The sequence below is a fragment of the Sciurus vulgaris genome (assembly GCF_902686455.1).
Source record: "Sciurus vulgaris genome assembly, chromosome: 16".
NCBI lineage: Eukaryota > Metazoa > Chordata > Mammalia > Rodentia > Sciuridae > Sciurus > Sciurus vulgaris.
In genome coordinates, this window is record NC_136477.1 from 20078651 (window position 1) to 20106234 (window position 27584).

Sequence of the window (27584 nt, forward strand, 5' to 3'; positions counted from 1 at the left end):
GCCCAAGGGAACCCTTGGGTTCCTGACCAGGCAGGTAAAACCTAGCCTGGGGGCTAAGGAAGAGTAGGTGGCATGCCCTAGATCACATAGCATATACCCTGAGCCAGCCTGGGCCCAGGCCCCTGCTAGGCTCTGAAACCCCTTCCTCCTCCATCCTCCTGTCCGCTGGGACCAGCCCTCAGCCAAGGCTTGTTTCAGTAGGCCATGGTAGGCTGGGTCTTCAGCTGACTCTAGGAGAGTCGTGCATGAGCTGTACCAAGTCCATAGCCAGAACACCCAAGTGGTCTCCCCAGCTTAGACCACTTTAGACCTTTTTTTTTTTTTTTTTTTTGGTACTGGGATTGAACCCAGGGGTGCTTTACTACTGAGCTATCTCTCCAATCTCCCCCATCCCTTTCTTTTAACTTTGAGATAGGGCCTTGCTAAGTTGCTGAGGCTGGTCTCAAACTTGCAATCCTCCTGCCTTGGTCTCCCAAGCAGCTGGGATTGCAGCGTGTACCTCTGTGCGCAATGCTGACCTCTCTTCTAAATACCTAGAGCAGAGCCAGGATCCTCTCAGAGCCCCAGGGCATGTCTCTCCTAAACCTCCAGAGAACTCAGCCCTCTTCTCCTCTCCGGTCCCTCTGTTCAACTCCCCAGGTGAGGACTGAAGAGCATGGACTATCACACTGTGCCCTCTAGGCTGGACGGGGCCCTTCTCAGGCCTTGTTCTGATGGGCTTGCAAGTGTGAGGATGGGCAGACCCCTCTTTTGATGTCTCTGGATCCCCAAGACCGCATTCTGAACTGAGAACCATGAACTCCCTCAGTACCCCCTTGAGGCTGGGTATGTGTCCAGGGCTACCCAGGGATCCCCTGAAGGTGCTTTCCTTCTAGGGCCTTCAGGGATCCTTCTCTTGACCTGAGCAGGGGGAGATGGGCCAGAGAAGAGCAGGGCTGTCCACATGCCCAAGACAGGTGAGAGCTGGACTGGCCACCTCTCTGGGCAGATTTGGAGTCCAGAGAAATCTGTGAGGTCCCAGACACTGTACCAAGGGGCTGAGGTGTGAGGGTCTCTGTAACCTCCTCCCTGCCTGCCTACCACTCGGCTCTGCTGGTGTTTACGTGTTCCTTGTGGCTTGGCTGAGCTGTGGGGCCTTGAAGGGAGAAGTGACCACCTGGCTCCAGCCACTGCTCAAGGCAAACAGGATCCTGATGGTGTGCCAGGCCTGCCGAGGGCTCCCACTTCTCTGCCAACACCTGGACAGACTAAGTGGGGCTCAGAGGCCTCTCTGAGTAAAGGCCAGCCAGGCCCCAGGGGCTCCCAGCCCAAGGTAGGAGGCCTGGCCCAGAATCTGGGACTGTTGTGAGAGGTCCAGTCCCGTCTGGACATCCAGTCAGGGGAGAATGGTGTCCCATCTGAAGGGGCAGACCTGGCCCTGTCCTTGGGGCAGATATCCTGAGGAGGGGGAGCCAACTGGATATGGTAGGTATCCAACTCCATATGGGAGGACTGGCCCTGCTCCAGGGACCCCAAGCCTGAGATGGGGCATTTAGTCCAAAGAGGAAGAACAACCTTACCCAGAGTCCATCCTGATGAAGTCCATCACCATCTCTTCACCTGGCCACCAGCCACCTGCCTCCTACCAGGCTACCCCTCCTCTGACCCCTGTGCAGCCTCCTCTGGCCTCCCCATTGGAATGGGGATTCTAAACTGTGTTTCAGACTTTGTTGTTCTCCCCCTAGAACTTCCAGTGGCTCCCAGTATCTGCAGGAGTACTTGATGCTCAGCCTGGCTCAGTGGCCCCTCAGAACCTGGTCCATGCCTCTCTCCTATCATTCCAAGAAGATCGCACCTTATAGAGTCTCATGGATATTTTAGGCCTGTGGTTGTTTGCCCTGCCTGCCATTGAGGCAGGAGGGCTGAGCCTGAGGTTGCTCAACGTATGTCCATACCACCCACCACCACGTGACTCCTCACCTAGCCCCCAGTGGATGGGTGTCAGGCTCTGGGAGACGAGAACACTCTTGGATGCTAGGTCCATGGATAAAAAGCAAGGTGTGAGGCAGGAGTGGGCAGGGTCCAGGGAGCAGATGAGGTGGTGGGTGGTGTCAGGTGGGGATACTTAGTGACTATTTTGGATGCGTAGTGGGTAGATGCATCTAGCCTTGCAGGACTGCACCCCACCCTGCCCTCTGGGCTCTGACTCCTGACTCCCCAGTCCCCAGTGCACTTCTCACTTGCTGGCCCTGGCATTCCTCCTGTGACCTCTGTCTGGTTGCTGGAAGCATGTCAGTTCCAGTGTAGGGGCTGGGGGTCACGTATGGCGGGGATCCCTGAATGGCCTCCAGAAAGCCAGGAAAGATTCATATAGAGGCAGGGCCTCAGGCTTGAAGGTGTGACCAAGGATCTGAGGGATCTGCTGTCTACCCTGGAGGTGGAGGGACAATGACTAGTAGTCTGCAGGCAGAGGAGTTGGACTGGAGGTGCCGGGGTACAAGTAGGATGAGCGGCTGAAGTGGCAACAATGACAGGGGAAGGCTCAGCCCCCATTCTTACACAGGTCTACTCTGTGCTGTGTGGCTCTTGCAAACTTGAGCCTTTCTGGGCCTTGAGAGCAGTGTCCTCAGGTCCTTCCTCCTTCTGAGATGATGAGACCCGAGGACCATTTGGGGCTCCTTGCTTGTCCCCTTCTCCTGGGGTGAGCTCCCCTTGTACTCCCCCTGGCTCCTGGCCCTTCCCTCCTTGGAGTGAACCCTAGCTTCAGGCCACAGGAAGCCACACACCTCTTCTTCCTTTTCCTTTTCCTTTTTTTTTTTTTTTTTTTTTTCTTTTTTCCTTTTTACCCCCATTTTCCTCCTGGCCCAGCCCTGAATGGGCAACCATCCGTGTTCTCTTGGTCCGTCTGTCCATCCACCCATGTCCACAGGTCCAAGCCCTGGTGTCCAGTCACATGACTGTCTCCCACTCTTCCTGTAGCAGTGGGGGTGGCCGCTCAGGCCCAGAGGCCTCCTCGTCCAGGCCTGAGCAGAAGCCATTGAGGAATCCATCCTCCTTGGGAGCAGCCGTGGCAGTTGGTGTGGTATCGAGGGTCTCAAGGACTGGGGCCCCTGGCTTGGCATGGCCAGGCAGCTGGGAGTGGCCATTGGTGGTGGCGGCAGGTAGCAGGCGGGGGCTGAGGGGCAAACCGAGTCCTGTGCGGGGACCTACATTGGTCACACTTGTGTGAGACACCATTGGGCCATAGCTGTAGCTGCTGCTCCCACTGCGTGCCTTGCGCTTGAAGTCCAGTGCCAGTGTCCAGCGGCTCCAAGATTTCTTGATCTCAGCCTGTACCTTTGGGCAGTAAAGGTGTCAGTTAGGTGTGCCCTTAAGCCCTCTGACACATATCCCCCAGTCCCTGCCTCTGTAACACCCACCAGCATTGAATGAACAAGGGACTACTGGAAAATTCCAAGGCCAAGTCAAATCCCACCATCCTCAGAACACGGTGCTTGACTTCAGACGACTGGCATACCCAGAGTCTACAAGGATCAAATGGCCCCAAACGTGACTGTGCCCTTCTGTTACAGAGAATTCACCCGTGGGGCTGGGAAGACATTTGGCTGCAGCAGAAATCCAAGAACCCACAAATTCTAGCATATTCCGAGCCTGAATCACTTGAAAAGACCTCTCTGCCTTCAGAATGTCCTTAGGGAGGCTCTTAGAGGAGCAAATGAAGAACAGCACGGAAGAATGGAGGGACAAGACTGGAGGAAGCCCCTCTCCCCACCCTGCCCCAGTGCTGCCTGCAGCTTACCTCACCATTGCAGAAACAGTATATGATGGCGACAAAAAATCCCTGTGGAGAGAAGAGTGTGGGATCAGGGCCACCTCCCTCCCCCACCACGTCACCTTCCTCCCCCATGGGCCTTGGGCAGGGCTGCACACCTGGAAGGAGTTGAAGAGCATCTCGTAGTGCATCTGGATTTGCCAGAGTGTCCCTGAGACCTCCGTGTAAGGCAAGGCCATGAAGACGGTGTAGTGCACGCCGAAGAGTGGCATGAGCACCAGGGTGGACTTGAGCAGCTTCCTGGCAGGAGGGCCAGGAAGGTCAGGTCACGCTCCCACCCCTCAGCAAGCACTGCCACCCCCACCCTGCCAGTCAGGCCCCAGAAGCTGCCAAGGGGCCCAAGTCTCTGGCCACTGTGGGAGGACAACATAATTCACTGGGGATGGCTACTGCCAGGACGCAGTGTTAGTAGGGCTCCTTGGTTCTGAAAGGTGTCCTAGAGTCCCTGTTCCTGGACCCTTTGCACCTGCTGGTCCCTCTGCTGGCATGCACTTGCCCCCACCCCCAGTCCATTCTTCACCCCAGGCTTCAACTACGCTGCTGCCCTCTTGGGGCCAACCACTGCCCACTGGTCCCCCAGGCTCCCTGCAACCTACTCTTTAATGGGAGATCTGGGTTTGTCTGAGCTCACAGACCCCAGCTCTAGTGCAGGGCTTGCTACCAAGTGGGGTCTGGCAAGGCAGGACCCACCACTGCCAGGCAGGCCAGGGCCTGGGGTGGCACAGGGGGTCAGGAGCTGGATCCTTTCCTTGAAACAGGCTCCTTCATGAGGCTGCTGACTTGCCTTGTGTAAGTGGACCCCAAACTCCACCCCATGTGGTGGCGAGGCTCACCGGTATTGTTGCCGTGTGTCACACCGGCCAGCATTGGTCTCCCGCAACTTTGTGGCAAGTACCCGGATGATGTTGATGAAGAGGATGAAGTTGAGCTGTGGGAGGGAGGGAGGTTGCATCCGGAGACTGCACCCTAGTAGGGTGGGGCGAGGACTCTCAGACCCACGGCCCTGCCACAGGTTCTGCTCTGCCACTGCATCTGTAGGTGGCTCTTCGGGCCCTTAGTTTTCCCATCTGGACTGGAGTTGGGATCAGCTGGTGCTCAGGCCTCTGGGTCTCAGTTCTCTGAGTCCAAGGAAGCCTCCATATGTCCCTGTCAGGAGCTGGTCACTGGGGCCTGTGCCCATAATACCACCCATCCCTGCTCACCACAACGGAGGCCAGGATGGGCACCTGGATGATCCACTTCTTGTGTCCAGAGCTCAAGTCCCAGCACCTGGGGAAGGTTGAGGCATTAGCCCCCAGCCTCTCCTGCACCCATTCTCAACCTGCCCACAGAGGCCTCAGGGTTGACTTGCTCTGATATCAACTGTCAAGGACATAGGACAGGGGTATTGCATATGACCAGACCTGAGGCCACTTTTACAGGTCTCTTTGGAAGTAACCTCTTATGAGCCTGGGGGGTTCCTGGCTGGAAGCTGGACTGAGAACTAAAGCTGGGCCCACTTAGGGTCAGGGTTCAGGAGGCCTCCTTGTATGTTTTGCAGAGGAGGAGGGAACCAGGGGTGTTTCCTGGCCTGTGTCAGTACCCCTGATCCCCTTATCCAGCCGAACCTACCCAGTGTTGGCCAGGGTAGCTCTGACACCAACCCACACAGCCACGAAGACAGCGGGCAAACCTGTGGGCACAGAGGGGGCACTGTGTGAGGGCTGCGGATGGGACCCTCAGCCCTGATGACCCCCAGCTTACTTCCTCACTGTCTTGACCCCTCATCCTAGGCACAAAGGCTGCTTGATGACGCAGCCACACTCTAGCACTTGCTGTCCTAACAGGCTCCACTTGGGGCTCCCGTCCTCAGGACCCAGTTCAGCCTTCTGCCTCATCTTGGTTCTGAGTCTCCTACATGTACTTATACAAGCCTGATGGGCACATGGTGAAATAACAAGGTATCACAGCTAATGCATGTCCAGCCCATTCTTCTCTCCCATCCCCTGAAGCACATAGCTCTAGGCTCAGAGGTCCCATGGGGAGGGAGACTGTGACCAACATTTTTCTGTCCAAACCTGGGACAGAACTCCTGACCCTCTCAACCTGGTTTGAAAGGTCCTAGCCCTTATGGATGAGGATGGATGGGCTGAGGGTTGACAGCCAGGCTAGGCAGAGGCCATAGGACAGCCTTCAGATGTTCTGGTCTGGGTTAGCTCAGATGACACAAGAAACCTCTGAGTGAACTTTGCCTCAGGACAAGAAGGCTGGTCCCTCCTCCCCCAACTTGATTCTAGGCCTAGCGCACACTTGAAGGGACAGGATATGACCTGGGTTTATAATAAGAAAAAGCTGTGACATTTCTAGGTTTCAGGGTTCTGTGTGCTCCTTAATCCAGGTATTTCCAGCTCACCTAGATACCTCCTAGCCTCAAAGCCTGTTTCAGTTCCTGGGACCAGACCCAGGTCTCCCTAGCTCAGGGGCTTACCATGGTGAGGTCAGGGGCAGGACTTGTGCCAAGGAGCAGGGAGACTGTGGCTATTGACCTGAGAGCCTCTGGGTGCTGAGTGTGGGGAGGGCTCCAGCCACCCGGCCCACCCCTCTGCAGTCTGGCCAGTCGCCCCGGAGCCCAGCCAAGCTCTGGAGCTGCCAACAATAATGGATAATTATCGGTAACTGGATCCCAGAGCCGGCGGGGGGCTGGAAGGAGTGCAGAGTCTCACTCAGTCTTGTTTTGTACAGGGGCTGTTGAAGCCCAGGTGATGCTCAGCTGTTGGGTCTGTGGCTCTGGATCATGGACCCCACCTCCTGGTGAGAGAATTGGCAGGGTAACAGATGCTGGCCCTGACCACTGGCCTCAGGGTTGAAGGAGGCTCGAGACTCCAACTCTAGCCCCATGCTAACCTCTGATCCAAGATCCCACTCTGATCCCAAGCTGAATCTTTTTTTTTATCCCCCAGTACTGGAGATTGGACCTTGGGTCTTGTGCACATGAGGCAAATAAACGCTCTGCCACTGAGCAACATCCACAGCCCTTTTTTATTTTATTTTGAGATAAGGTTTTGCTGTATTGCCCAGGCTGGTCTGGAACTTGCACTTCTTCTGCCTCAGCTTCTGGAGTAGCTGGGATTACAGAACTGAGCCACCACACTTGGCTACAAGCTGCATCTTGACTTGTGAGTTCCCCTTCCTCGTCTCCTGGGCTGAGCCTCAACCCCAGGTAAATCTGATCCAAGGTGAGCTAACGCCAGATAAACCCTGACCCCTGCCCAGTCCTATTCCCTGAGCCTGGAATGATGTCAGTCACAGATGGGTGGGTAGGCCTCCCACCTACTGCCCACATCAGGGACAGGACATGCTGTGTGGGTGCCTTACCCTGGGTGGTGCCCTCTCACCCTGCCCACCATCCCTGGCCTGCCCTGCGTACCCCAGCCGAAGACTGTGAAGCCCCACAGGTACTTCTTCTCTGAGAAGAAGGCCATGAAGATAAGGCTGTGCAGGTACAGCCCCTCCACCAGAATCCAGTAGTAGTTGGTGGCCAGGAAGTAAAGGAAGAAGGTCACAGCCACCCGGCAGCCCGCCTAGGAGACCAGCTGGTATTAGCCAGACCCTGCATCAGGGAAGTGAGGGCTGGGCTGGGGCTTGGGAGGGGAGAGCAGGAGCAGGGCTGGTGGGTGGGACAAGTGATACAGCCAAGCAAGCCAGGAAGAGGCAGGCTCCAGCTGGGGTAAAGGTGGCAAGGTGGAGTGACTGGGGTCCTGGGCCAAGCCAGAGTGTGGGGGACACTCTGAAGTCCTTGGCAATACGGCTGGAAGCGGAGCTGAGTGGTGCGGGTCCCTGCGAAGTGGGTTTGAGTGGCCCAGTGCTAGGGGTGGCAGCAGGAGACAGGCAGGCAAGGGCTGGGCAGGGCGGGTTCCCACGAAGTCAGTGGCGGTGCAGGCGTGGGCCACAAGGGGCACTCACGTAGCCGACGGCCGCGGCGGCGGGCGGCGGGGGCGCCTGGGCGATGATGTGCAGCTCTTCCTCAGTGAGGCGCTCGGCCTCGTCGAGCGTGAAGCCAGAGTAGAGCACAGCGTCCTTGACGAAGATGCTCGCAGCGCGCAGCATGAAGGACAGGAACATGTGCATGTGGATGTAGTTGCGTGTGCAGTGCAGCCGCCTGCGGGCGTGCGACATCACGGTGGGTAGGGGCACAGGGATGCACGGCGGTGGGAGAAAGCTGGGCTGTGCGTGGCAGGTAGGGCATCCCACAGCGGAGGGGTGCAATGAAAGGGATAAGGGAGGTGGACTCGCAAGCCCAGCCCCGCCCTGGACCACGCCCTCGCCGTCGCCCCGCCCACCTAAAGTACGCCAGGATGAGCACAGCCACGGTGAGGGAGGCCAGGGACATGGAGTAGCCCACGGTGTAGATCATGCCCAGGCGGTCGAATACCTCCTGTGCCGGTGGGGAGACGGAGAAAGGGGGCTCAGGGTAAGCGGCAGGGTAAAAGTTGCTGGAGGAGTCAAGGTCAGGCGTCAGGGCGAGGTCAGGGGTCACCAGAGGGGCCGGGGCGGCCTTACTAGGGTCAGGTTGGTCAGGGGGAAGGTTCGCACCCGTTCTCGAGTCTCATTGGTCATGAACTTGAGGCACTCGCTATAGTTGGCCCATGTTCGATTGTGCCCAGGCACCACTTCCCAGCTGCCATTTCGGTCGCAGCGCCGGTAGGCATGGCCTGTGGGGTCGTGAAAAGGTCAGGGCAGGCAGAGGTCTAAAGCCAATGAAGCTCTGAGCTGCAAGCCCTGCTGTCCCTGTGGTTCACATCCCATTCTGGCCAGCCTTACCTTTGTGATTGAAGTCATAAATGTAGTCAGGACAAGGCACAGCCACCACCTCACCTGGTGCCCCCAGGGGCCAGCATACGATGTAGTCCCACTCAGGCAGGCAGGGGCGTCCTGTACCCAGAGAGACAAACAGGGTAGGGAACATGAAGGTGAAAACCCAAGGAGATACACACATCTATGGCTGTTGGTTACCACAGGGACAAGTGTGCCCCAGAACTGGAAACTTCAGACTTGGAGCATTCTGGAGAGAATATATTGTGCCTTTTCTTCTTCTGTGCCCTGAACTCACCTGGCCTCAGAATTTACTACAGCCCCTTTGATGCAGGTGCTGGCACTGGCCCCATTTTCCAGATGGTCTGGAAAAGGCCAAGAGAAATGGGTGAATGGCTGAGGTCATATGACACAGAACTTTGCCACCCCCTCAGCCCCAAGTCAGCCTCTGCTTTTGGCCCCACATTTCACGTGTTCCTGATGAAGGGAAGTTCTCAGACTAACTTTCCCTCAGCTGGGAGGCTCCTTTTTGCCAGGGTCCATGAACAGAAGGAAGGAGGTCTGGTTTCTAGTGCCAGCTAAACTTCCAAAGTGTTACTGACCTCATGCAGGTGACTCCACTCTCTTCATTTCCATTTTCTTGTTGGGAAGTTGGGGTTGACCATATCCATCTATGCTTCCACCACCATCTAGGTCTACCCTGAGTGTCTGCTATGAGATTCCCACACCACATGTAGGGGCCATGATCCCCCAAATCTAAGTAGTAATGGTGAGATTCAAAGCAGGGTGACATCCCATTTTGGAGTCTTGACCTCACTGCTGAGATGCTAAGTGACCTTGGAGGGTCCCCAGCCTGTGGATCTTCCACATTCCACACCCAGTTCACAGCCTCCTTCTCTGCCTCTGTAGAGCTCCAACCACAGGACTCTCTAGCCTCCCTGGAAGGATGCCTTGATGGCTGGACCCGCCCAACTTGGTGAAAGGCTCTCTGTCCTGGGCGCCATATTCCCAGCCCCACCCAGCCAGGCCCACAATTCCCTCTGGTCCCAGGGGAGCCACAGGGTGACCACAGGCTCCCAGATGTGGCCCATCTGGAATCCACTGCCCACCCGGCCGGTTCTAACCGGCCTTGTGGCCACAGCCTGGGCTCTGTGCTTGTCTCTCCTCACCTCCCTGAGGGACTACACAGCCCTGCTTCTCCCTCCCTCCTTTCTTTTCTCCCCTCCTTCTCACACTGTCTCTGCCCCACCCCTCGGAGGCTGTTCTACTCTTGCTCTGTTTTTCTGGCCCTCCCCAGTATGTGTCTGCCTGTATCTGTCACACAGAGTCCCAGCGCTTTAGTTCATGACTTCTGGTCCCCTCTGTGACTTTCTGTCTCTCTCCCTGCTCTCTTGGGATTCTCTACCTTCTCTCTTTCACTCCTTGGGTGCAACCACTCTTGTTGTGTGAGTCCTTTGCCATGTACATCTCCCTGGGTCCCAGTCCCTCCAGCTCACCTGCCCACTCCTCATGATGCCCCCCTGGGCCATCTCTACCCAGTCTCTGCCCTGTTTTCCTGGGGAGGGAGCTGGGCCTCTTACTTTCCACATGAACTCACATGGTGGGGGCAGAGCAGCAGGGCAGGTGAGTCCAAGCCATGCCAGAAAGATGCATGGGAGCACAGACGTACCTCGGCGCCTGCTGCCAGTGGCCACCTCCTTGTCCTCTTTGGACTCAGGGTAGAGCTTCCCAGATGCCTTCTCTTTCCTGGGCTTCCCTGATGTGGATGCAGATGTCCATCCCTTGTCTGATTCCATTATGTTGGCTGGAGAAATCAGGTTCATTACAGCTGTTAACTGTGCTCCAACAGTAGACTTGGGTACCCTCTGCCTCAGACTCGCCCATTGCCCTCCCTAGGCTACTGACATCAAATTCTTGGGAGATCTGAGACAAGGGCAAGGAAATCCTTCACAAACTGCAAAGTATTTTTCAGGTGGAGAAGAAATCAGGACACAGAGCTGGTCAACAAAGGTTCAGATGCCACGTGGGGATCACACAGAGCAGAGGTGGTAACCTCCTACCCAGGAATTAAAGGCAGGCAGGAGCCAGAGCCACCCAGGAGCAAAGGGGCCACCAGGGGGCGCATGGTAAAAGTAGAACACTGCCAGCGCAACGCACCCTTCACCCACCTGGGAGGGTAGAGGGAGAGCCCTGCGCTTGGGGAAAATAAAGTCCAAAGTCAGGGCAGAGTGCTGGGCAGGGGAGGAGGCTGGTATTTGAGGAGGACATTAGCAAATTTGTCAGGAGTGGACAGACAAGTCCACCTTCCCCATGCTCTGCCCTAGGATATTTGAATGAGGAGTTTGCAGCTTTCACAGGTAACCCTGGAGATGCCACCTGAGTCGAGCCCTGGCCTTTCTCTCCACTGGAGAGATAACAGAGGTGTCTCTTCCTAAATGCAAAGTCCTCCTCATTATCTGACTTGTGTGCCTTCAACTACAGACTAAGTCAGGGCCCCCTGGCCCTTCCACATAGAACCCTGGATGAATGAGAGCTGCCTCCACTCTTGTGCAACAAAGATAGGGAGCTGGGGTGAGATGGGGGAGCAGTATGGGGGAGGGTAGAAATAAAGAGGCCCCATGGTAGATGGGAAAGGGTCTTAGAAAGTCAACCAACCCAGGCATCCACAACTAGAAAGAAGGTGGAGGCTCACCAGAGTGAGGGGGCTCACCTGCCCCAGACCTAGATATGACTGGTACCATTGGTGGGGCCAGTGTAGGCGAGGCTGTGACTGCAGAGACCCTGTGACTCTCTATGAGTGTGGACCAGGTCTGTGTGCTACAGTGTGTCGCCGTGTGCTGTGTCCTGGGTGTGTATCAGTATTGTCCTTCTGGCAGCCTAAGGGCCAGCCCTGGGGAGAAAGCTGCTCTGGTAGGTCAGACACTCCAGGTCTGGGCCTCCTCAGGTTGATGAGAGTCACCAGACAGACATCAAAGGCTTGGATGAGTGCCAGTGAGGCCCATCTCTGCCTTCAGGAAATGGGCTCAAGGAAGCAGGCAGGGAAGGAGACCTGCTTGAGAGGGTCCAGGAACTGAAATTAGGCAATGCCCCTGCTTCTCATGGCAAGGGTTCACAGAGATGCTGTGTGGGTAGAAGGCAGCCTTCCCTACCCAGATCAGACCCCCTCTCCCCATGCGATGACCTTTGCTGACTGAGTCACAGATACTCACCCCTATCCTTCCATCCCCTTCCCATTTCACCCCATGGACCCTTGGTTCTCCCCACCCTGGAGCCCTCTGTCTTGCTCTCTGCCCAGGTGGCCTCTTTCAAAGAACTACCCATCCTTCTGGACTTGGCTTGGACTGCTTCCCTTCAAGGAGCATCCCAGCCACCCTACTGGGCACTGGCACTTCAGCCAGAGCGCTGATCCTGGCTCACCTGAGCGAACTGAAGCCCACTGGGGAAAATCCGTCCTTTGAATGCCCTCACAATACCCTACCACAACTTGAAAGAGGAGGTCCATGAAATTCTGGGTCCATCCTGCCAAAGGCTCTTTTTACCCCTTCCTTTGAGAGAACGTGTGCGGGGCAAGGATGCCCGCAGCTCTAAGGGCAGGCAGGGCCGCACAGGGACTGCAGCTCAGGACTTCCGACAACCTGAGGATCCCAAGCTTGCTAACTTATTGAGGTCTGGCCCATTCCATTGTGGCCCCCTTTACTGGGCTCACCCTTGCCCAACGCCTTCAACTCTGTCACCTCCTCTGCACCCTTGGCCCCCATCTTCATGCAGCCCCGTCCCCACCTGCAGTCCGCAGGACTTCCTTGAGCAGCTTGTCACACTGAGCCTGGGCACGGTGCAGCAGGAATATCTGTTCCTCCTTGGTGAAGACATCATCCGCGTCCACCTGCCAAGCCAAAAGTCAGACAGACAGCACTGCTGGGCAGCAGCAGGTCCAGGGCCATCCCACCGTCCAGAGGGTCCCCCTTTCCAAAGGTCCTCACTCTAGAAGGAACATGGAAAGCCTGGCACTTGCGGGAAATCTGCCTTATGTAGCTTTCATTTTACAGATGGGAAACTGTGGTTCTGAGGGCTGGGGCTTGCCCCATCAGAGGGAAAGGGTGAGAGTTGTCCCCTGCCTGTCCACCAGTAACCCTGCAGGCTGCGTCCACTGACATTCTGTCCAATCCATTCCCCTGGGAGCACAGGAATGGATGGAATGTCCCGATATGGATCCTCACAGGACCTGGCTGCCTGCTGGGGCCTGGACAGGGAGTGGGGGCTGGATAAGGAGTGTGCACTCTAGTGAGACAATCCCAGCTTGGATTCCCTCAAGTCCTGGGGCCCTGGGAGACCTTGGGAGTCACCAGTTTCCATGCTGGCCCAGCATCCCACTTAGTCCTGCTTTCCCCAGTGAAGGCTGAGAGCCTTCCCCATCCCAGCTTAGGGGCTCAAGAGGGAGAGGATGGAGGAATTGTTGGCAAGTGGCCCGTGTGGGACTGCCACATTGCATGTGAGTCCCCTTCATCCCAGCAGAAGCTCCCTTCATCAGGCTGTCCCTGTGTTTTAAGATGGACGCAGGACGTTGCTGTTGCTGTCCTCTCTTCTGGAATGTTTTTCTTTCCCTTCCCTCCACTTGCACACCACAGAGATTCACTGGCATGATTTTAAGGAAGGAAAAGGGAACACCATGGGAGTAGGGTGGGTTGCACCTGGGCAGGTGGCTGGTGGAGGGTCTGAGCCTCTGCTCTCTGACTTGGGAGGAAGGGATTCAGAGGGTGAGCACAGCATCCAGTCCAGGAGCAGCCCAGCATTCCCATGAGCGTGACTCACAGGGGTTAGTGCATCCCTTGAGACCACTGCCCCCGAGATGGGGTCATGAAGGCCTTGGACATCCCGGTTCCAAGTTTGGGACGAGTCCCCTCAGTCCAGAGGGCATCAGGACAGGGCCATGGCTCCTGAGAGCCCCCCACCCCCCAAAAAAAAGCTACGTCCCCTCACACTCTACAAGCATAAACTCAGCCTGTTAGACCCTCAACCGGCAGAGCTGCAGCCCCTCAGACCGGCCATGGCGGGCTGGTCCTTCCGTGTGATCGGAGCTGTGCGGGCGGGAGAACCAGGAGCCGGGGAAGGAAGGAGGCGGGTCGGGAAAGGGACTTGGAAGGGGCGGGCCCAGCGGATGGGGGCGGCGGGCCGGGTCAGGGAGCCCGGCTGCAGGGAGAAGTTAATTGACCGCGTCTCTTGGCGGCAGCAGCGAGAGCTTCCAGGCCAAGGAGTCTCCAATTGGCTCCACGGGGCTCGGCCTCTGCTGGTTTCACTTAGTGCAGGAGCGTGTGCATCTTTGCGCGTGCGCATGTAAGTGGCCGCACACATGCTATCAGGTCGGTGTGCGCCTCATTTTTGTGAGTTCTCACGTGGGGATTGTCCAGCATGTGAATTTGGGAGTGGTCTGAAGTGTCTGAAACATGCAAGGTCCACGTGTGCACTGTTCTTTAATATTCATGTCTCCTTTCTCCATGTCTCAGGAGTTTGAAGGGGACACTCAGATCTCATGTGGACCCAATGGTCATGGGCCTCCAGGCAGGGCTGGAGCAGATTCCCCCGTGCTGGCTGCTGGTCCCACAACTTCTCTATCCTCCCCACCCTGCCCACTACAGTTATGGTTGAACAGACTGGGGCAAGATGATGGGACTTGCCAGGATCCAGGGGGTTTGAGACTGACCTGAAACTCTCCTTGTGCCTCTGACACTGAGAATTCAGGCTGCTGAAAGTTCTGATCCTTATTACAGTACTCATTTGCTACCATTTTCATCATTCCTAATAATATCTCCATCAATAACCACCCTTCCCATCACCACCACCACCAACACCACTGGCAGCACCATTACCACCACAAATACTTCTACTACCATTAATATAGCCTCCACTACCACCATCAGTACATCAGCTGGCGTCACCATTGCCACCAGCACTGTCACTACCACTTCTACCATGACCACCATCTACCTCATCACCACCAGTGCTAAAACATTACTTCCTGCCACACCTGCTGTCCATTCCACTTCTGCCATCCTCTTGTCCTTATTCCCTTCCCACATCCATCTCTCTACTCCCCCTTCTTCTTCTGTCCACGGAGACAAGCAGAGAATGCACCATGGTTTTCCAGTTTATGGAACACCTGAGTGGCTGACCAAAGCTCCCATCAGTCCTTCAAGACTTGCTGACACACCAGCCTCTCACCAAAGTGACTAGCCCACTGATGTGACTGGGGGTTACATATCTGTAACCTGACCTAACCGAGGGAAAATCAATCATGGGGTGAAACTTGGCCAACAGTTTGGCAGACGGATGACCATAACTGATCAACGCACCCTCTTGAAGATTCAAGGGGTCTGTTCAACCTCCACCTGCCGCTACTGGCTCCACCCTCTCCATGGCCAGGAGGCCACATAGCCCCTTTCAAGAGTCTTGTGTCCAGGAGAGGGAAGGGTGTGCACTTTAACACCCTATGGCCCCTAAACTCCTTCATCCACCCACAGGGATGGTAGCCCTGCCCCTGGCCTCTTTGAGCTTTAGGACCCATTTCTCTTTTACCCAATCACGGCAGAGCTGCCCCTGTGGCAACAACGCACGTCAAGGAAGCATTTTCTCAGGGAGTGGAAGGGGGCTTCACAGCAGGTGCCCTGGAGCACAGTTCCATGCCTAGCTTGTCCCCCCCACACCCCCTCCTCTTTCCAGCTGCACCCTCAGAATCTGAGGAGATTCTGCCCCCAGCACTGGAGCTCAAATCCCATCTCCTCCATCAAGCTGTGTGCTTTTGGCAAAGCTGCTTAACCCCCATGCCTCGTTTTCCTGTAAGTTCAGGATAATCATAGGGCAGTTGTGAGGATTAGATGAGGTACTGCAGGAAGCCTGGGCAGGGGCAGGGCTTGAGAAAGCTGGTTGCTATTCTTGCTACTGTTACCGGCAGCACCATCAAGTCATCCCTCCAAGTGACATGGTTGCCTCTAGACCAGGGACCCTGGGTAGTGGGTGTGAATGTGTGGGCGACTGAGTCTATGGGGCCACAGTAACAGGTAGATGGGTTGTAAGACCTCAGGGAGAACAGGTGTCATGGAATATCAGAAATTCTGCTAAAAGGTGCACCTAGCTTTTGGAGGTTCAAGGACATCCCAGTAATTCCCTGCTTTTCTGGATCCCCCTGCACTTACTGATATTGAAGATCACTGCCAGCGCCCCCAGGCTTGACCTCGGGGGTAAGAGGGTGCCTCCTCTGCCTCGTCCTAGCTGAGGTAGCCTTGTCACTTGGGGTGAGGAGGAAAATGCTGACAGCAGTGAGTCTCCGCCCTGTCTGGCATTCCCTGGCCTGCTGCTCCCTTCCCCTACCAGTAACCCCTCCCCCTGGAAGAGTGCTGGCTGGCTCAGCTCCAGGGTGTGGAGGACTCAGACTTGTATCCTCTCAGATCCAGAGTCTGCACATCTTGGATCTCAGGGACAAGGACTGAGGGACTGGGGGCTGGGTCTTGACCAGGGGTCACTCAGTCCACACTCACCACTGATGGGGCCACTCAGCGCTGGCACCAGGTGTCCTGCATCTCCCCTACTGCCTCTGTGGTCTTGGATTAGGGGAGAGGCTGAGCTTCAACGTCCCCCACTGTAGTGTGCCTTCTTCAGTCAGCCTTTCTGTGTGCGCATGTGCATATACAAAGTTTGGGAACAGGTTGGGGTGATGTGACCCAACCTTCTGCCTAGCCGGCAGAAAAGGGTGGGAGACAGCCAGGTGTTTGTGAGGCTTCAGGCAGGGTACAGGTGGGGGCTGGAAGTTGGTACGTTATTTACAAACACAAAGCTGCAGTCCAAGCAACGGAGCACATGTGGTCAAGGGACTTGGGTGTGTTTTGTCTCTTCCTGAGTTTAGAAGCCCAGAGGAGGAAAAAAGCCAGGTGCTCACTATCGTCTCCCCTATTACCCAGCCTCACCCCTCTTCTGTACCCATGGGCAAACTGTTCCTTCTAACTCAGCTCACAGGGAGACCCCACTAGGATGGCATCAGAGCGGGGGATGGCAGTGTTGGTGGCAGAGGGGGTGGAGGTAAAGGCAGTGGGGCGGTACGTCAAGGCTGGTGATTGTGAGTTAGAGTGCAGTTCACACCATCATCCAAATGAGGGCCGCTCTTCTCACTTCCTCTCAGCCCGCTAAATTCTACAAGTTTGCTATCCAAGCATGCTATCATTCTCCTCTTCCAAACACAAATGAAGGAGGAAATAAAGGGGACTCTTCTTCAGCTGTGACATGGCTGCCTCTGGGCAAGGGGCGTCTTCTATTGCCTGATGTTCTCCTCAGGATAACTTCTTGGGTCCTGTCATCCATCCGCTTACCTGAATTAGCCTGCCCGCCCCCGCCCTGCGAGAGCGTGCTTTGCTTCCTTGATCACCCTTGGAAAAAGATCTGCCTGGTGTAGGATGTGGCTTCTCTGCCTGGTGGCACCTGCCACTGCCCCTGGAGATGGAAACATAGACTCACATCTCTGTTACCTTCCGCCACATCGCATTTTACGAAAGGGGACGCTGAGGCCAAGAGAACGGTCCGAAAGAGGAGGGTCAGGAATGGAGAAAGGGTGCACTTCACACTGAAGCAGCAGCCCTGGAGGAAGGAAAAGAAAGGAGGAAATACCCAGCCCCCTGGGTCCCCTGGCACCAGCCACAGTATGATCTTTCCAGAGTCCTTCTGGATTGCATCCTTTGCTGCAAGCCGGCCTCTCTCTGCAGAGCCCACAGAGGTAATTCAGCAGTGGCGGTGGACTCCGATTAGACAGAGGAGAGTTGGGTGCTACTGTTAATGGTGAGGAGGTTAATGACTCCAGCAATCAGAAGGAGAAAACCTTGGCTAACAGGAGATCCTCTGGTGACCTTGTGGCCTTCCTGCACCCCTCCTCCAGGTCCACTAGTGGGACCCGTGCTGGCACCCCTCCATGCTTCCCATGCCAGCTGGCTAGGGACAGCTCCTTCGCTGCCCTCTGTCTGTCTGGCTGGCCCAAGCAGGCTGGGACGGACTCCTCGTCCCGCCACCGCTGACAAGTGCTGACTTTTCCTCCCCCTTTCCAGGCCTTCCTGAACAGGCTGCCTGTGTTTGGGGCTGGGAGGGGTTGGGGGGAGGCCCTGTGACGCCTCTTATCCTAGGCAGCCAGCGTGGCCGCCTTTGGGGGCAGGCAGCAGAATGGAGCCTGGGATGGTGGAGCTGGCTGCTAGGACATGGTGCATCTTCACAGGCAGCCTCTACCTGGCCAGGGGAACCAAGGCTCAGAAGGATGGTATGGCCTGGCCTACCTCTAGCCTAGCTGCCAGAAGGGATCCCACCAGGTCTTACTCTGGGCATGAGGCTAGCCCCAGAGTTGGGACTTGTAAAGGTCAGGAAGTCACCAATGTCTTTGCGGACCTAAGCAAAACTTTGCGTCCTCTCTTGGTCACCCCGTATTCTGCAGACAATTTCTGCAAAAATCCCACCCTACCTTTTTATATTTTGGGGGGGGGGTTCTCTCTAAAATAGCTGCTTTCCTGATGTGGTAGCTGGACCAGGGAGTGTCCCCAGAAGGCCCACAACAGGAATCTGGGGGAGGCCGCTTGATGCCTCATTAAAACATTCCGAAGAAAACCCAAGTTCCCGGGAGGGCTCGGCCCCCTCCTACCGCTCTGTCCACAGGCAGTTCTGGGAGCTGGGGGGCAGGGAGGCAGAGGATATGTTTAAGGGCAGGTGATATAAAAAGCTCCAACAAATCAATACAAACAGGATAAATAACCCATAGAAAGATGGGTAATGGCTCTGAGCAAGCTCTCCAAGAAGATGAATAATAAACCAGCGTAGAGTTCAAAAATCACTGGTAATCAGTAAATTAAAATGACAAGACATACCACTTTTTACCTATCACAATGCAGAGGTGAGGCTGCCCTGCCTACAGGGTAACCACCTTGTTATATAACTCAATGCAATAAATCATTCATATTAACCCTCTCTTTGTTGTCTGTGTTTGATTTCTATCCTGAGGGGGAAAAATAAAAAATAAATAAATTGCAGAGGTAAAGCAAAAGGACCCTCCTGAGGAAGAGGGTGCAGGAAGAGGGCCTTCGCATTCTGACTTGGTGAGTATAAACTGGGACAAGCTTTTCCGAGGGCCATGCCCATTAGGATTAAAAATGTGCATGTTCTCAGACTCAGCAAAGACAGTAGGATATCTAGAAATATACTACTGGGAAATAGTCACATAGGGACCCAAGAGGGCATTTCAAGGAGCTTCTCTACCATGGACTGGAACCTTTCTCTCTTTCTCTCTCTCTTTTGCACACATGCACAAGCTCACATGCACACAGACACATGGTTGCACAAGTACACAGAACTACTATGGAGAATCCATCTAAATGAACAGTCCTAGGCACTGCATAATGAATGTTGCATTTTGGAAAACCTTGTAGCATTTAAAAAGATTTACGTTTCTGAAGCTCTCCAAGATACACCTTAAAGTAGAAAAATGCATGTGACAGAGCCCTATCTAAAAATGGATACCATTTATTTAAAACAATCAACAAACAGAAAATAACAGGACAAAGCTCTCTCCTTAATATGTACACAAGAGGTATCGTTTGAAAGCACAGGGCAAGAGGTATGGAGGACTCCCCCACCCACCCACTGTTAAAAAATGAGTTTCGTAGAAGGGGTAATGGGGCTTGGGAGTGATTAAGGAGGATTCCTGTTTAATCTGTATAATAAGAAAGAACATATGCATGTCTTAATGTTTTAAAAGTAAAATAACAGAAAGATTTCATAAAAAAAAAAAAAAAGGCTGGGGTTGTGACTCAGTGGCAGAGTGCTTGCCTAGCACGTGTGAGGCACTGGGTTCAATCCCTAGCACCACATAAAAAAAACTAAATAAACGAAATACAGGTATTGTGTCCATCTACAACTAAAAATACTTTTTAAAATAATAAAGGAAGAAAAAGAAAGAAAATCCATTAGCTGTTCCTGGCAGGAGTGAAGATCTCCTGTGAGGAGTCGCTCTCACCCTGCTTTGTAGGAAGGAGCTCAGTGCAGAAGTCAAACCCTGGGTTCAAATACCACTTTAGCCAGACCCACTAGTAAAGTTCAGTGTTCTCTTCCGTAAAATGGCTGGGTGAATGGATGGAGTGAGAAAAATATATGACTGTTTTTAGCTCAGAATCTGGGGATAGTCATTGCTCAATACACGTTGGTTCCTTCCTGTCTGAGAGCAAGCACCTTCAGAACGAACTCTTGAGCAGGCTAGGAAGAATACTGCATTTGCAGGCTGTGAGGCCACACCAGTCCCTCCTGTGTTCTACCTACCTGGAGTCACATCTCATACATAAACCTGACCCCATGCTGCCTCTCCCACTGCTGTTTCTTCTCTGCATCCATGTGTGCTGAGAGTGTCCTTACGATGAGGCATCCCCAAGGACAAGATCAACCTTTGCTTTCTTTTCACAATTTGTGGGGCCATCCCTTCCTCTAAACTTCATTCCTCCCAACCCCCTGCCTCCCAGCTACTCTCCCCTGTAAGGAACAAGATGAACCAACCGAGTCTGGCTGTGGTCAGTATTCTCCCGATTGGAGACTCTTTGGCCCCTTAACCAAGGTCACTGGAAAAGTGGGCCTGACCTTGCTGCTGGCTGGGCAGGTAGCATACAGGTCTGGTGACACTGAGGTGGGTGGGCTTGGTGGGAGCCAGGATAAATCTGGATGGAACAGTAGCCTCCAGGCGCAGGAGAGGGAGCTGGCCGGATGCCAGCCTCTTGTTGGCTCCGGTTGAGTTCAGGGAGGCCACAGGGCATTGGTGGAGGGGCGTAGGCTGCATCTCTGGTTTTTAAACCCAAGCTCTGAACCCAGGGTAGGTCCAGCAAACTCATGCCCTAACCTTATCTTAGACAGACTCCCATAGGCATCCCTTCTATCTTATCCTTAGCCTTGGGACAGGTCTAAGCCAGGGTTTTTTTTTTTTTTTTTTTTCTTTTCTTTTTTGTAGCACTGAGATATATCCCCAGCCTTTTTTAAAATTTTGAGACAGGGTCTCACCAAGTTGCCAAGCTGGCCTTGAGCTTGTAATCCTCCTGCCTCAAGCCTCCCAAGATGCTGGGATTACAGGCATGTGCCCTGTCCAGCAAAGCCAGGAAAATTCTTTGCATATACCTTAGCTTTCCAACAGAGCAGTATGGGGCCCTGGGGACCCTTATCACCACACATATAGAGGCACAAGGCTTAGCACTTAGTTAGCATGAGATAAATAGTCATCACAGTGGTTGTGTAATTTGGTCAGTTAAAAAATCGGATAGTATTTTCCTTAGAGAGTTGTTGGGAAGATTAAAGTAGCTAATATGTGTAAAGTGCTTAGAATAGCGTCTGACAAGTAGAAAGTACAGAAGCACTTATTAAACACAAGTAAGAAAACAGTAGTAGACCTGGGTGCACATGTATTCATGATGCACACAGATGTACACACAACTGTGCTTCTGCAAGTCATGTGCAGAGCCATGGCTTCAGCCACTGAATTCAGATACACACAATTCCATAGACTCACAGAAAGACCATGTTTACAGTCCTATAGGGCCCTGCTCCATCCAATGCACAGGTGTACTCTCAGGACACCTAAGCTCATTACCCCGTCAACCCTGTGCACGTATAGGTGCACACTCAGAGTTCACTGAGGGGAGGGTGGGGAAATGGCTCTGTCCCTTGGCATATGCCAGTGCTTGGAGAACCTCTGCCCGGGGTGCTCAGTCCCTCCAAACCTTAGTTTCCCAATCTACAAATCCTTGCATGGGGCAAAGCCTTTGGCTTTGAAGGTCTGCCAGAACCAGATTTGTGAGGACATAGGCAACAGTAAATGGGGGGTGCTGAGGGCCACCTCAGATTAGGGCAATGCTAGGCAAATGTTTCTTTCATGCTCTCTTTTTACAGATGGGGCAACTGAGGTGTGGAGAAGGATAGCGTAAGGTCACACAGGCATCAGGCAGAGTTGGAGGAATTTCAGAGCTCCTGCAAGATGGTCTGTCCTATGTAGGGAGCTGTTGCTGTTCAGAAAGACTGCCTGCCTTCCAGCTTCTAAGAGAAAGCAATGCCCGGATCTGGGCAGGGATGGGGGCTGGCTGGAGTGGGCAGCAGGGACCTTAAAGTCAGGCACACAGGCCTACAGTCATCTCAGGAATGAGCCCATTCCTATCTACCAGGATAGGGCTCCTGTGGGATCTGAATTTCCACTCCCCAGGAAATGGCCCCAGACCTTGGTCCAGGGATGAGGTGGTGATCCCCTTTAATGTCCTGGGAGGGCTCTGTGCTGGGCCTGTCTCTCCATATTTGTGTCTGCTGTTCTGGGTCTGTCCACCCCCCTGCATTTGGAAGCTCTCATCACCACCCATCTTTGTCTGTCTGTCTCTCTACCACTCTCTCTCTCTAGCTGGCTCTATCATGTGGTCTTCTGGTCTTCACTCTCAGGGGAATGTAGAGTTTTCTCAGGGGTCTCCTCACTTATCAGAATCCCCAACAAGCACATTTCTCCTGCAGGAGTGTATGGTGAAGTCAGTCTCTTTCAGGGGACCTCCATGCCACACCACACCCACCTTCCTCAGCAAAAGCTTCCACTCTGGGTAGAGCTGGACATGTGTTTGTGCATGTATGTAAGTGTGGGACAGTGAGAGCTCGAGGGGGGCCCTAAATCCTACCCCCTGCCTGGGTGATTCTGACCTCAGACCCACAGCTTTGTGCCCGGGGTTGCATGCAAAATTTGCAGGAAACAGGCCCCCAAAGCAGTCTGTGGGACTCCACAGACAGAGTCAAAGCCCTGATCACAGGAGCTTCTTGCTGGATCACACTGTCACCTTCCAGGAAGATAACCGAAGCCCTATGCTCATCAGAGAGGATAGGGAAACCCCAACCACAAATTTCCAGACCTGGGACCCTAAACGCTGGCTTCAGAAATAGGGAGGCGTCAGGCATCTGGAACCCACAGTCCAGACATTCCGGAGAGAGCAGGAACCCAGGATCCTGGGTCAGAGGCAGGCCCCATCCAAAGTTCAGGCGACTGGGAGTACCCAAGTCTCTGTGCCATAGACCCTCCCCAGCGACACCAGAGCAACTCCCAGACTCCTGTCCTGGAGTGCGGCTAGCAAGGGACTTACCAGTGCGTATGCGGAGCTGAGCACCGGGCAGCAGAGCAGCAGCGCCAGGCCGGGTGCGATCCGGGCGGCCCCCATCGCCACCGCCTAGGGCCGCGTCCCTCGGGGCAGCCGCCGCGGGCCCTGGTGGTGGTTGGGGGGTGCAGAGCAGCGTCAGGCCGGGCCGCCCCGCCCACGTCCCGGCCTAGGGGACCCCGGCGTCCGGGCGGCCCGAGGCCCCGGGGCCCGGCGCGGGGCCCATGCGCCGAGGGCGAGCGAGTGAGCGAGCGCAAAGGAGAGAGGGAGGGAGGGAGGGAGGGAGGGAGGAGGCAGCCCGAGGCCGGCGGGCGGCGGGCGGCGGGCGGGCGCCGAGCGCTGCGGAGCGGCCCGTCTGCCTCGGAGCGGAGAAATCACATCCATATGGCCGGGCCCCCCGCCCCCGGCCCGCCCCTCGCCCCCCTCCCGCGCCGCCTTTTCTTTCTTTCTTTCTTTCTTTCTTTCCTTTTTTTCCCCTTTGGGGAAACTGGGAGCTGTGGCTTCGCCCCACGCCCAATGGGGGAGGGGCGGGGGAGGGGTCGGGGTCGCGGTCTGCGGGGGGCGAACAGGGCTGTTATTTTTAGCTCCGCGGCGGTCCGCAGTAGGGGATTTGGGGCGGGGCAGGGGCCGAGTTTTGAGCCGCGCGGGGCGTGCAGCTAGGGGACGCGATCCCAAGTTTGCAACGACACTGAACCCTTCGGTGTTCTGAGCGCCAGCTCCCGGCCCCTGGGTCCCTCGGCCCCCTCAGATCCTCATCCCCGGCCCGCCGCCTCGCGCACCCCCGCCCCATCCTCTGTCCGAGTCCCGCCTGCGCCCGCGCGGCAAGAGCGCGCCTGCGGCCCCGACGCTCTGTCAGCCTGTCTGTCAGTCCGTCTCCAGCTCCCCCGGCCTTGGCCTCCGTTCTTCCAGCGGCCCCAAGCTCGGTTTCGGTCACTCCCTCGCTCGCTCTCTCCCCTCCCCCTCTTTCTCTACGAAAACATTTGCAAGTTTCCAAAAAAGCCACCGAGCTGAGCGGCGCGAGGCTGGCGGCTCCATCGGGCTCCGAAGAGGCGCCGCCGACCGACTCCGAGACAGAGCAGCCCGGCCGCCTGGCCAGCCCGGGAATCATCCCGGCCCAACTCCGGCCTCCACCCCTGGGCTCCGGCCCCCGGCCCCGACTTACTCCGAGCGCGCCGCCACGGCCCCCGCCTTGCCATGGGTGTCGGGGCTCCCCCGACAGCCTCCCTAAGCCAGCGCCCCGTCCGCGGCCCCGGGGGGACTTCATGGAGCTCTCGGGATCCCCCTGGCCGAACTGGCCTCCAGCGCCCCCCGCCCAGCCGCTGTTCGGAGCCGCCGCCCGCCGCGCGTCCCTCGCCTCGGCGTCTGCCGCTCCCCCTCCCTCGCGGCCCGGGCGCCTCTTCCCTCCCCCGCGCCCTCCGCGGGCCTCCTCCCCCACCCCTTCCATCGCCTCCAAAGCGGTGTACGGAGGGGCCGAGCGGAGCCCGCTGCCCTCTGCCCCGGGGCATTTCTCCGGAGGCCAGACCCCGGGTCGTACAGCGGCGGGATGACCGTTGTGGGGGAGGTGGGGGACAGGGTCTGGGCAGCTCTGACATCAGGGCCTGAGAACCCGGCCCGGGACGCTGCGGCCGCTTCATTCTGTCCTTCGGGAAAGCACATTTTCCCACCCCACCCCGATCGCCCGGCCCAGGCTGATGATAGGGACCCTCAGCCCCAAAGCAGGCCCTCTTCACCAGAGGTTCCCTGGGGAGGCCGCCCGGTACTCCGCGCGCCTCGGGCCGCGGCGCTATCTGTGCGCCCGCGGGCTCTGGTTCTGGCTGGGTCGGGGACCCTGGGGAGGCTGCTCGGCGGCCAGCCCTGAGCCTCGCTTGGCCGCCGACGCCCTCCGGTCCCGCCCCGCCCTTGCCTCGCCCACCTCTCCCCATCCTAAGTCCCATTCCTGGTCTGTAGGTCTGCCGGTTCCTAGGCCCGCCCCCGTCGCTGCCGGGGTCTCGAGCCTAGTGTCCCGCTCCCTCCCTGCCGGGTGCCTCTTCTGCCCTCTTCAAGTCTCTGACCCATTCTGCCTCTGGCTGGGCCTCTTCATCTCCTCGCCTGGCCCCAACCCGGGTGGCTTGAGGCTGCAAAACCTGAGATTCGTTCCGACACCCACCCTCAGATTTCCCTTCCCTTCCCCCACCCACCCCCAAATGCTTGCTACCCTCTGGGGACCCTCGACTTGAGGGGAAGGCTGGAAGGAGTACGAAGGGACTGGGGCCAGACGGAGGCGGGGCTGTGTGTTGTAGTCAGAAAGGGACGCCAGAGTTTTAAGAGGAGGGGACCTTGAACACCAAGCCTACCACCTCTTTAGGTACCAGGCCGGGGGAAAGTCAGGCAGAGGAAGGGACTGGGGATGTCAGGAGGAAGCTAAGGTAAATATGGTGCCCTGGAAAATAAGTGGCAACCTGCTCTTGCCCATTTACCAGCTGTGTGTCCTGTTGTATGGACCTCAGTTTCCTCATCTGTTAAATCAGGGAGGGCACCAGCTGATTTGAAGGGCACTTTTATCTTTTTAATGAAAGTATGTCAGGGGCTCTCCATTTCCTATTCTGTGGAAATGAGCTCTTGGGAGCCCTCAAGCCTGCTCTCCATTTCAGGGATGGCCCCTCCACTCCAGGTAAAGGAGCCCTACAGCCCAAGCCCTCAGGCTGCTAGAATCCAGCCACACCTCTTCAGGATCAAGCTCAAGTTGTCTTCCAAGACATCTCTATGGCTGCAACCCTTTTCTGTACTAGTGCCCTAGAATGTCTTGTTCTGGCATTCAAGGACTCTACTGTTTGAGACATTTTCCTCCAAAGATGACTCTCCCCAGCAGGTACTGTCCTCTGGACTTCTGGCCTTCTCCCTACGCTCATCCACCTTTGTCCTTACTGTTTCTTCTGCCAGGATCCTACTCGCCCCTCTCTCCTTGTGTCCCCATATCCTCCAGTACTGGGGAACTGTGGTTTCATGTCTGCCTCCTTTGGTGTGGGGGCTCCCTGGGAATGAGAACCAAGGTCCAGGTGTCCAGAGTGGACACTCAAAAAACACTCTGATTCTTCAGAGTTATGTTTCCATGGTCTCAGCTTTATGCCCCTTCTGAATGACTCTGAGTTTCATGGGTTTATGACCACTGACCTCCTGCTGCCTCTGCCTTAATGATGAGAGAAGAACATTCGTGGAGGAATCAGAAAGGTCAAGAGGTAAACCTAGGGGTTGATGGGGCAGAGTCCTTCTCACATCTAATACCAGAAAGCTCGAGACTTGGAAACAAATAATGTTTGCGCTTGGGAGGGCCTGGGTGGGCTGTGGACAGACTTACAGAAAGGTGTATGATGGGCACCAAGTCTTAAAGGACATTTCCCTAGCCTTAACTCATGAGCCTTACCCCAGAGTTCCCTGCTGAACATTCCACAGCTGTGTGTGGGACCGCTGATCCACTAATTCACCCCCAGGCCTCTGGTTAAACTGCCACCATGGGGGTGGGGGTGTCACACATTAACTGGTAGTACCCCAGCACCTGGCAGAGCCAACCTTACCCTCTTTGACAGGGGCCCTGGGGTCAGTTTCTGGTTAGTTTCAGGTCAGTTTCAATGAGGTGTGGAAAGGCCTGGCTAGGACTGGGGAGTGGGTCTGAGTCCCTTTCACTGATCCCTAAGCTGGGGCCTAGCAGGAGGAGCCATGGCAGCTACTGGCACTCAGAACTAGAGCAGGGGCTGGATTTTTGCTCCACCCCTTGCTAGTACAGCAGCCCCAGGCTGACAGGCCTCTGCAGCCGCCACTGTGAGTAAGGCTCTGGCCAAGGTATACAGACCTGGGGCCAGGGTGGGCACCAGACTTGAACAGGAAAGACAGTCTCAGCTCTCTGAGGGCTGAAGCCTGGCCTCACTGCCTCAGAAAACCCCTTGTCTGGGGCTGGGAGCTCTCTGAGACAAAAGGTCCACATCTGCTTCTGAGACATCACAGGCTTCTGAACCTTCATCCCAACCCTAGCCCCAAAGTCACTTGTATCCTAAGATTAGCTTTGCTCTCAGATTGGGCTTTACCCCCATGATGAACCCTGACCTCAGACTAAATCCTTATCCCAGTCTGATCTCTAACCCTTGGCTGAACCCTGACCCCAGACTGAGCCTTCACCCAGGCCTCAACCCCAGACCTCTCTCGGGTTCCAGGCCCCTCTGGAAGCTTTTCAAGGCAAGGGGCCAGTAGGGGAGGGGATGGCCAGGCCATAAGTAAAGCGAGGTGCCACTTTTACAGCCATTTCGGCTGCTCATAAACACCCCCCACTCGGCGGAGTCACTGGAGGCTTGCATAGCAGCTGGATGGCAGCCCCCTCCCCTTACAGCAGGGGCCTAGCTTTCCCACCTGTCTGGGAAGCAAAAGGAGGGAGGATGGGGCACAGGGAGCAGCAGGCTCTGTCTGAGTCAGGGAGCACTCCCAAAGTGGCCGGAGGTATAGGCTTCCTCTCTGATCTCATGGTCATGGCCCCCACTGTCACAATACCAGACCTGCAGACACGCATCCAGAGAGCAGACCTTGTCTGCTCCATGGCTTGACACAGGTGTGCAAATGTTCCCCCTGTGGGGAACCCCAACCTCGTTTCTCTTAGCTGCTCTCAGGTCCCCAGGGCTCCCTTGGTCCCCACTTACCTGGAGTCTGCAGGCCTTCCAAATCAGGCCTGAAGCTGCAGAGCAGACTCAGGTTGGCCATGGGGAGACCATGGACCCTCTCAAGCGGCTTCTCAGGTCCAAGCTTGAGCGAGGATGTAGCTGTTGGGGATAGGAAAAGGTCTGAGTCAGAGCTTT

General features: G+C 55.8%; 1 protein-coding gene across 14 annotated transcripts; it reads right to left on the reverse strand.

Annotated features, from left to right (window-relative positions):
- Nucleotides 1-352: 352 nt before the first annotated feature.
- Nucleotides 353-27584, reverse strand: PTH1R (parathyroid hormone 1 receptor). Of its 14 annotated transcripts, none has more exons than XM_079115400.1 (16): nt 27429-27584; nt 22756-22875; nt 17013-17077; nt 12383-12485; nt 10272-10406; nt 8612-8722; nt 8351-8502; nt 8131-8225; nt 7754-7949; nt 7218-7371; nt 5423-5483; nt 5014-5080; nt 4645-4739; nt 3910-4051; nt 3779-3820; nt 353-3315 (listed from the first exon to the last, which is right to left on the reverse strand). In XM_079115400.1, the coding sequence occupies exons 1-16, from the start codon at nt 27487-27489 to the stop codon at nt 2929-2931; spliced, it is 1986 nt and encodes a 661-aa protein (XP_078971526.1). In that variant the 5' UTR covers nt 27490-27584; the 3' UTR covers nt 353-2928. The 14 variants fall into 14 exon arrangements, with proteins under 14 accessions (XP_078971526.1, XP_078971532.1, XP_078971534.1 ...); XM_079115406.1 differs by lacking the exon at nt 27429-27584 and adding an exon at nt 23930-24090; XM_079115407.1 differs by having other exon boundaries at nt 356-3315; nt 8384-8502.